General features: G+C 40.7%; 1 protein-coding gene across 3 annotated transcripts in view; it reads left to right on the top strand.

Moving 5' to 3' along the window:
- Positions 1-2,053: 2,053 nt before the first annotated feature.
- Positions 2,054-10,728, top strand: part of hipk3b (homeodomain interacting protein kinase 3b) — a 54,321-nt gene continuing 45,646 nt past the window's right edge. For all 3 annotated transcript variants that reach the window (XM_078286534.1, XM_078286583.1, XM_071907053.1), the window contains exon 1: positions 2,054-2,390. In XM_078286534.1, the coding sequence (XP_078142660.1) occupies positions 2,318-2,390 (73 nt within the window). In that variant the 5' untranslated portion in view covers positions 2,054-2,317. The remainder of the gene's footprint in view (positions 2,391-10,728) is intronic.

Raw genomic sequence — 10,728 nt, 5'->3', positions numbered from 1 at the left:
AACACTAGCAGCATTCTGTGGGTGAAGTAGGCTAAAAAAGAAGACATGTAATATCTTGAGGTCAATTTGGAAAGATCCTGCTCAGATATTATGGTTGGATAATGTGTGACACTGTTTTCTGTCTAGGCTGTGTTAATGACATCCTCTCATTCACAGTAGAAATGGACAGATCTGGCTAAATCTGAAGGTGTACCAGACCCAGGCGAATGGGAGGAGACAGGAGGGACATATCCCAGCTTGCCCTGGAGCATCTGAGGGTCCCCCAGGAGGAGCTGGAGGAAGGTTCTGGAGAAAAAGACATCTGGGCTGCTTGCCCTGTTGCCACCTTAACCATGTTTATCCATGATGCAACCGGTTAGACAGTGACCAAAGATTTAAAGGGAGGGGTTCAAAAGGGAAGGGACTTCAGAACAGCTCACACCTGTTACCTCCACCAGCTGACCAAGGCTGGTGGTTTGTGGTCTGTTGGCCAAGCTATAGCTGGGATGGGGGCTGGTGTAAGAACTGGGAATGACAGTTGCCTGTTGGTGGATTAGATTACAGCTGACCCCAGTTGGTTTTCTCAGACATCGGGGGCTTATGAGCAGCTTTCTTTGTCAGCTGGGTGCCTCTTGACTGTCTGGGCAGGAGACAAGTAGTCTACTTCAGCCTGTGCTGCACTAATTTCCTTAATATAGAAGACTCTGCTATTGACACCCTATTGGTGAAGAAAGACAAAACAAATTGTAATTGCTTACAGATTTTTACAATGTTCTGTTAGGTTCTGCTATTATTGCATTTTCAAATATGTTAATGGTGTCACCCAGCCTTACTGATATTTGTATATTGCTTCAGATTTGTTTATTACATTGTTGTACATCTGTGTATAATAAATGAACAACAATGACATAAAAACAATTTTCAATTATCCCTATGCCCATCAGAAAAGATGTGCAGTTCTTTCAGTTAGCTGGCCTCTTTTCCACTTAATGTTATTAACTTTAAAATCTTCTTAAATCCAGTGACTCACCATATTGTTATGCAGAGCTTTCAGCTTCGGTTCATTAAGGACACTGACTGGAGGTTGTAATTGTCTTTTCATCAACATTGTTTTTTCATCAACATGCAGGAAAATACATAATGGAAAATTGAATACAACACATTGCTCTGAAGAATTTGTATTCACCACTCAAATGCATACTGTAGCCCACTGCTCCCTAGTCCTTTACTTTATTCCTCTCTCATCCTTTTCAATCCAAATAAATACATTTTTCATTATGTTTTCTGGGATACACACCATGTGTATCTCCTAATATTATGTTCACTATAATGTTTATTGAACATTGGCTTTTCCTAATGAAGAAAATTTCAGCCATCTTGATATGATGCTGTGCCCTAATTTGATGTGTTGCATCACAATATTCTATTCTATTCTATTCTATTCTATTATTGAGCATTATGGAGGCAATAAGGTGGCATGCTATTATCTGTTAGTTAACCTTGTATTTATAACACATCTGTTTAAAGCCCCCCCCCCAGGTGCATAAAAATGTTAGCTTCCTGGAGTGATGTCACCACATGTTCCATATGCTTTCCACCATGCTAAGCATCCCAAATGTCAGCTTTCCATTCTCAGTCGAAAGAATAAACTGAGAGACAGAAATAGAACAAGCTTTTGGTCCTCTTTGCAGTTCTGGGATGGGTGGATTTTATCACATCAGAGGGCTACCAGCTTTATGTTTATTTTCTAGTGGCAACATTGACAGGTCACATAATATGAAAAGTGATAGGCCTACAGGTAGCTGACACGATATGAACTTCAAGTAAAGGTTTCCTTCGTGTCCTACAAAACATTTAATTCAAACTGGGTTACACATCATTAGACATCTTACTTTTGATTTAAAGAAACATATAGCCTATAATCTCTACCTTATATATTTTGGTGCGATAAACTAGCGCGACAATCACCAGCTTCTCAAAAGCGTTGTGACTGTCTCTGCTCGCTCATCGATTAGTCTGGTCTGCCCTATGCCGTCAGTTCACAAACATTTGCTTGCAGTTGCGAAAGAAAAGGGACATGTTAGAGACTGGCGGAGCTGCGTAACCGCTCGTCTAGAGGGGCAACGGACACCCTTTCAGAGATGGGCTACTTTGCCCAAAGAGGAAGGAGAAGAATTTGAACTGTGTAGCTACAACCTGGGCTAAGTGTGGTGGTGTTTGACGTTTTTATGCAGGAGTTATTTGAAGTTTAAAATGTGGGAGATGGTGGCGTTATCGAGAGCGAGCTCTCCCTTCCTGTCGTCTAGGACAAGATGGCAGCAATGCAGGCGAACTGTGCATGGTATGGCTTCATAAGTCCATAACATGTTCAGAGAAGCCCTGGATTATACTTATTGTTACTCTATGTGAAGGTAAGTAATGAAGTGAAGGCTGTCGTTGATCCTATATGTTTAAATCAAAGTTTACTTGTGGCCTAATACAAAGTTATAACTAACAAAGTTAGCTAGCGAGCAGCTGGCTGCATGAGGTGTCAGCATTAGCTTCGTACGTATGTTAGCACCTGGTGTTTTATTTACAGTATGTTATGGTTATGGTAACATCAATTCACTTAATAATGTTCTAACTAGCTTATAACATCTTGTGCCAAACTGCAGTGTCTGCGCCAACGATAACGTTGAATAATGATCAGTGGATATCTAGAGGATCACAGCGGTATCAGATAGTCTCTCTAATGTTAGCGAGTTTTTCCTGAGTGTAAATAATCATCACAGAGACTCGTTGATTTCTTAACATTTCATCTTGTAGCTAAGCTTAGTGATTAGATTTATCTGCAGCATCCTAACAATACCATTTAAATGCACAGTCATAGAGTCATTAAGAGTTGAGTGATCTGACGTGTGATTGCTGTGTTTCCCGAATATCTTAGTACCTAACTTCTTATTTTACTTCAAATTTCTGAGGCATTGGATATCAGTTTGAAGCCTAGGTCATTTTCCACTTGCTTGGCCAAGTTTATTAGCCAAACACAGCTTAACTACAACACAGCCTACTTGCTAGAGGCTCTAGCTAGATAACATTTAACCATGTTCATAGCTAAAAGTCGATAGACCTTTGGACTCGCAGCCACAAACACACACTGGTCTAAAATTGTACATTGTCATGCCGAGTAACGTCATATCTGTTATTCTAACTGTTAATTATAACAGCGGCATTAGGGAACCCTGGGCCTCTTTTCCACATCTGCAAAATACCAGGCCAAAATAGATGAAATCACAAGGTTATCATGAAGATACACGCCCGAAATAGCACTGTCCCATGTTCATCGTCTCCTTATCCTGTACACATTGCTAAACTTAACACTTTGGGCCTGCTGTTGCCCCATTACCACTCAATATTTGACACTCACTTAACTTGTGTTATTGCCTTACAGTTTGATGTTTAACATAGCCTAATCTACCTGTTCTCTATACACAAAGGAAAACAATGCTGCTGAAAAAATTGATTAGACTTCTCCATTGTTCCAAAGTATATTTAACTTGTCCAAGCAACAATGTATTAATTTCTCTCATTGCTTGTAGGGGCTATGCATATTCAGCCTATTACTAAGCAGTACCATAGTAATAGGATTTATTATGCTATTATATTAACTTCAAAGAAGACTGTAGCCATGTACTGTTGAAAATATCCAAATAATTATCATTTAATTTGATTGCTGTCCATTTTTAGGTTTTACATGGAAAAATGTTCTCGTGCCACTGTGACGTCTCTTTACAACTGTACCGAAAACATACCATAGACTTGAATCTCAAATAAATAGTACATGCCATAGTCTTGACTCTCAGACAACTTGTCAGTGCAATATAGCTGTAATGATGAATCTAGTTTGTGTAGGCAAATGTAAAAAAACAATCTGTCAATTGGCTAGAAAGAAGCATGCTGGTGTTTCTCATCTGGAAGAGAAAGTATAGGGTAAATAGCTGTGGTTCTGCATGTAGGGTGAGGAATCACCACCATCCAGCAGCTAAACAGCAGTATGTTTTGGCTGTACGTGGTATGATACACGCTACTCTACCAGTCACTTTGGCACGCAACCATCTTTTGGAGGCCCCATTCTTAAAAAAAAGTTGAGTGCATGTGTGTCCTGTATAGGGTTGGGCGACTGGATGAATACACTGGGGATGGGCTGAATGAAGGGCAAACAGGATAATCCAAGTGTTCTGAAGCCAAACAATTGCACTGTGGGTCCAAAAGTCCAATATTTACAAGCTGCTGCCAATTTCTGTTACCATAAATGCCATGATTTCTAACCTTTTCAGACAACAACATACACATACTAGTACAGCACAGTGCTGCTATGTTTGTGAGATGCTGTTTTGCATAGACCCTCTCCTATCCGTCTCATCCTAACACTCAGCTTAACAGCAGCAAGGCCAGAAAGGCAAGGCTGTGGGTGACTGTGAGACCGATCATGGCAGAAGGCATAGTGTGGTCAATATACAAAGATTAAAGTGTAAAGATTAAATAGAACATTAGGCTAAATGTTTTGCATTTGATAATGTAGTTTTAGAATGCAAAATATGCAGTCAACTGATTCTTCCATGCTTTATCACTAATGGCAATATTTCATCTATTTTTGCTAAATATCATGATAATAGTATTTACTGGGATATTTTTTTATTTTTGGTCAAGATAATCCTGCCATGAAAACTTAATTGTGGTTGTTTGCTGCACACCTCGCCTCTTGCCTACCCATTCAAACTAAAAAACTGGTGATAAATCCTCAAGGGTACCACACAACCACTCCAGACAAGTCCTTATAGCTACGTTGCCCATTTAGACAACTATTAGAGTACCAGAATTTACTCCAAGACTCCTCAAATCTGTTGATCCTGCCCAACCAGCTTAAACCTGGGTAACATATGCTCAGCACCCCTTCGATCTGTAAAAACACCAACTAGACATCTTCAGCGGTTCATCTTGCAAGTGGAAAACTTCTAAACGATAGTCATAAGTTCACAATTGAAATTCTATGTGGTCACATGCTTAAGAAAATACTCAGCCCTTTATCTAATGAGCATGGAAGATCGCATTCACAAGACACAGGCAAAGCACAACAGTGTTTTAGTGAGTGTGTGGGCCTGTGGCTTAAACACAGTAACCCCTGCTAAAGGCTAATGGGTAAACAAAAGCTGATGTTCAACAAATTGCATTCAGCACGCTCCACTTAAAGATGTTGGAGACAAAGTGAGTGCAGAGCGGTTCAATACAGCATGATGACACTAGACCCACATTTAACAGCAGGGAGTGGGGAGGGGCAGTGTGTGTCTAAATGCTCTTAATGTCCACCGTGACAATCTGCTGCATTTGACGTCATCAACTGAATGAAGTCCGAACAAAGGAGTAGCCAAGAATACCTGATTGTATTATTGTAGTCATAACCAGACATGGGCTGGGACAGGCTGGGTGAGTAAAATTAAGATCACGAGTGCTACTTAGCCTAATCAAGTGTCCTTTTTAAATCGGGGAAACCACAAGATGGTAAAGCATCTCCCCACACCCCAACCACTACTGACACTTGCATCTATTTTTTGTTGTGCATTCATTTGAATCCTGCGTTGATAACAAAAAACCCCACAATGATTCAGATTTAGATCTGTTGAGGTGTGCTATTTGTAGTTGCATTCAAGTAGCCTTTCTGTCTCCGCTAAAGATAAAAAAAAGATATAGACTGACTAATGTTGCTTAACGTTAATCATGAAATAATTAAGCCTAATTTGAGTGCTCATCAGTTCTTATCCTCTGTTCTCTTTCTGTTGGTGGTTCAGTCGGCTAAGGCGCGCACCATGTAACCATGATGTTCTGGGTTAGAATCCGGCCCAGGACCTTTGTCACATGTCACCCCGCTCTCTCTCCCATTCAACCCCCCCCCCCCCCAAGAAAACAAAAAAACACATTGTTGTATATGCAGTGCTTCTATGTATGTATATAACACGGCGTAAGCGCTGTTTACTAACAGTTCTAGCAAGCCAAGTAGCCTAACGTTAATGTTAACTATATTGCACAAAAAGAGATTAAAGAAGCCGGTCCACTTGGGAGCAGAGAGTTGAGATCACATTCAAATAAACAGCTAATTAATTATATTTATGTCATCGCTACAAATGCACTGTAGGACTGTACAGAATCTGTTTTGTTTTCCAAGTATTCCAACACAGTCTCATAAAATCTAGTTAAATGAGCATGAACTTTGAATTGCAGGTTACTTGCTTTGGACACAAATCATGTAAACATTACACTCCACCACAAATTGGATTATGTGATGATAGCACTAACAGTTACATTTTGGCAAGTAAAACAAGGGAACTAAAACAACTTTGGTTAAGGTAAGACTTAGATTTAGGCAGCTAAAACTTTGGTTGAAGTTAGGTAACTAAAACAATTTGGTTAAGGTTACGGTAAGATTTTGGCCATGGTTTAAGGCAGTCTAAGATTTTCACTTTACTCTAGCCTACAATCTTCTCAATAGGTAAAAAGACATGGTGGAGGGATACATTTATAATCTCTTCATTCCCCATTTGGTTTGGTGTCCCTTGTATTCAACTCAATGTATTTTTTATGGGCCACAAAAAAGCTCCTCCCCCATAGCTGGAGCCCGCTCCCACCCCTAAAAACTGTCTGGGCTCAACCAGCTCCTCCTCCCCCATCGACGGGTGCGTAGTGCAAACTATGGTGGAGCAGCTAGTCGTAAGACCGAGAAACTGTGGTATGCCACCCAAATTATCTTTGATAGAGTGAGGTCAAAAACAAGAATAAACATTGGTATAGTTACTGAAAGGAGGAGGAATCTGAGACGGATCAAAGATAATAAAACTGATACAGGGTTGGCTGTTTTCCTTCTAGATAGGCAAGAGCAATTTACATCATCTAACGTTTGTTATCTGTTATCTGGGAAATTAGTCTAGCCCTACTAAGTAGATCTAATACCTCATTTCCATTACTTAGAACCAGGCCATGTGGAAGTGTGCAGGGCTGAGCCTGATAAAGGCAAAGCCCAGTTGGTTTGTTATGTGTTTGCATCATATACAGAAATAACCAGGCTAACGTTATGTTTGTTGCTATGCTGCGCTTCTGTAGCAGGATGCCACCATAATCTGTTTGTCTGTTATGTTAACCGTGGCTAACTTTAGCTGACATGAAATTATGATTCGAAGACTTAGTTTTTGTGTAGTTTTAAATCTTCTGTATGCTGTTCTCTAAATATATGTACAGAGAGCAGAGTTACCTAACAGTGCATAGGGGAGAGATAACATTATTGCTCATCAGCTCTATTCATGAGGATCATCTGGCCTTTTGGCAAAAGCCTTGCTAATGCACATCAATAATTGCTCAACATGGTCTGTTCTGATGCACCAAAGCAAAATTATTTGGCCTTGATGGTAATAATGTATAGCTCACAAGCCCTAGAGTGTAACCCACAAAGATCCCCAGGCATTACTATGCTTTACTTTTAGCTGTGTTGCACTTTGCACCATGTTTCAATTAACGTTATTATAGAAGTCAAGCCACATTGCCATGAGTAATTTCTGCAGGTCCTATCATAAATCTGCCACTCCTGACTTGTGTTGTTAGAAGTTATCACAATCAGTGTTGAACCATTTGAGAATTGATTGCATTTGTTTCGCTTGGTGAGGGCGTGTGTTTGCAGCACTGTTTGGACAGAGGGGTGGAGGCAGGGTTTTTCTTTGTTTTGATTTAGATTAGGCATTCATCTTTGGTAGCATCTGTGGCTTGTTGACGCCATCTAACCTCCCCCTATCCCTCAGGCTGTTTGGATGCTTTGCTGTTGAATGGAACATTACTTGATCAAGCCAACAGGCAATTTTTGGAGTTAGAGATGTTGAAGATATGTATCAGAATCTTTTTTCATCACCATAGGATATTTTGACTCATTTTTGATTTTGGACATTGTTTTGCATCATCAACTGCAGATAGGCCTAAATTATAAGATTAGCACATAAATAGTTTCCTTCCATAGCCTATTTGTTGTGCCCTTGTAGTGTTCATGTGTTTGTTTTTTTCCACAATATCTTGAAGGTCTGTTTGGCTTTTCACTGTTATCAGCTGTTGGTCCTCTCACCTATGACTACTTCTATGTCTAAGGCACTTTTATTTTCTTCACTCAGGACCATTTGTTCGTTGTGGACAGGTGTGTCGTGTTTATTTTCCTCTCAATGTAATTTTCAGTTGGCCAGGGTCAAAGTTCAACTGTGTGCAATTACTTAGCAGCTCAAGGTTGCTGAAAAAGTTCTACGGCTTTGAAGGATGTAACGTGACGCCACAGGAGGAGCCTGCTGGCTGGCCAAGGGAGTATCGAGCTTCAGTTGGTAATAATAGCAGGTTCCAGCAGCTGCCATTCTATTGCCTTTGCTAAGTTATAGGCTCTTTACTCCACAGCTTTGTCTCACAGACGGCTCCTAGGGTTTCCCATATATTGATTGTATTTGGGCGGCCCACCCAAGTAAATTAACAGACGCCCAAGTAAGTTTTTGTTTTAAATTTATTTTGTGATGCACTAAGCTGGCACAAACTCGTTTCTCATTGATGTAGCCTAGTTTATAACAAAGACAAAATGCTGTCAGGATGTCTTGCTGGCTCAGATGCCTTCTGGGACCGTTATCATGTGTTATCCCCCTGTGAAATATCAAATAAAATAAAAAGATCTAAAAAAAACAACCCAAAAAGGTTATATTACTGTCAGTCACTGGTGCCCCTTCAAGTCATATTATGTCTGTGCTGACAGCCTCATGATAAACATGATGGACATGAGGAGGTAACCTCTTTGTAATTAGTTGTATATTTGCTTCACAAAACTTGCTCTTTCCATGCATTCTGACACATTGATTCAATTCAAAATATGTCACAATTACTGAGTAATTTTAATGTGTTTACCTCAAAAACAGCATGGTTCACTGGGGCCAGATTATTATTAAATTAAAAAAAAAAGTGTCCTGCATTTTTTTCTCTCTCCCTCACTTAAAATGAAATACAGATGGCAGTTAGCCAATCAGATGACATTAAGCCAAGCAAAGACACCTTGTGTACGAAGCAAAACATTAAAAAGTGGGTAGTCTGCAACAACAACAGTCCAAAAATCCTCACCCATGCTGCATGACTACTGCCAGTGTCTGCCAAGGAAGGAATTGGCAGCCTCTTGTCACTGTGAACATGTGATGGCAGCCTGTTGAATACTCTGCACATGGATAGTTCCCTTTTGCCTGTACTGCTGCTCTGGCACGTAATCCCACCATACAGAGACAGCCTTCCATCTGACATGGATGAAAGACATCACCGGGGGGGCTCCTCACTGACCGGCACTGACTACTGTCTTTGCTAATTGGCTGCCTCACCTACCTTTCACGCCCATGTGAGCCTGTCTGTTCAGCTGCACGAAGAAAGGGTGAATCTATTCTTCAGTTTTGCCCTTTTACCAAGTGATTGTACATATGCGATTGTCCAATTCGCACATCTTTTAGACTGCTTCAGAATTCGCCCCAGAAAGAAAAAGAGCAAACCATTTTTTTTTTACGGTGGCTGACTTCATTGGGATGTATGGACCTTTGCTCTAGACTAATCCATGCCAGTCCTTGGTTATAATTGCATTGCTTTCCATCTTTTAAAAGTCATGGGCCTGACTTGGGTAGTAAATTTTAGTTATAGCTTCTGCCACTTTATCAGAAAAGGTATAATTTTTTTTTGTTGCCCTTTTTGTGACGTGATGTTTTCTACAGGGTGTACATGTGACTCACCACCACCAGCCTTGTTATTTGTGAGACAGGAGAGTCTTTTTAGAAGCCTGGTGTGACAGATTTGAGGATGAAGTATGCTCAGTTTCTAAATATGGCTCTCTAAATGCACTGTTGATTAAAGTCAGGGAACCTTTGGGAACGAGCTGCTTAAATGTCAGTGGATGTGCCCCAGAATAAAGGAAGTAGGTCATGGGATCCAGCAGGGCACACAGAGACTGTCTGATAAGGTCACTGTGCCAGTGTGGAAAACGGCTCTCGAAGACAAAACCTGATCATGAAGCCCGTCATTTTCCTGTATTCCTCTTTCTCTGCTTATACATAATCCATTTTCAAAATATTTCGGCGAGGGATGATATTCAGCAGGAGGCGGTTGTTTCTTGTTTTTGTTTTTGTTTTCTTCAAAATGAGAGGGGGAGAAAGAGGGAGGAATAAATAGTGTCTTAGGTATGTAATTGGGCATGTGGGCTTGATGATGCTTTGTGATTTTATCTCTCTCTCTTTCTCTGTCTCCTTTCCGCTCTCCCTCTCCATTGGTTGCCTAGAGACCTGCAGTGGGATGCATGGAAACGGCAGGAAAAGGTCAGGCAAACCTTTGAGAAGTTAGTCATCTACTATGTGGAGGTGTGTGTGTGTGTGTGGGGGGGGGCTGCAGTGGATAGGGCAGAATGGTGAGGGTGTTGTCAAGCACTCCGCTGGAACATGTTGTCTTGCCCTGGTCCGTTTTGGACGTATGACCATTGGAGGGGGTTAGAGGGTTAAGACCAGCTGTGATGTCATCAAGGGAGTAGTTAAAAGATCATGTCGAGATTGGTGGACTTTTTCAGTTGTTTTTGACTCACAGTAATACACTTAGCGTCACCCTTGCCCTTAGTAAATAAACACTGGGAAATCTGGACCGTTTTTCTTTTTTTCAGTTCATGACGTGGTAATAGCTGGGCAGTGTCGC

Source organism: Centroberyx gerrardi, chromosome 1 (genome assembly GCF_048128805.1).
Source record: "Centroberyx gerrardi isolate f3 chromosome 1, fCenGer3.hap1.cur.20231027, whole genome shotgun sequence".
NCBI lineage: Eukaryota > Metazoa > Chordata > Actinopteri > Beryciformes > Berycidae > Centroberyx > Centroberyx gerrardi.
The sequence above is the reverse complement of the archived record's forward strand: the minus strand, read 5'-3'. Positions and strand labels throughout refer to the sequence as shown.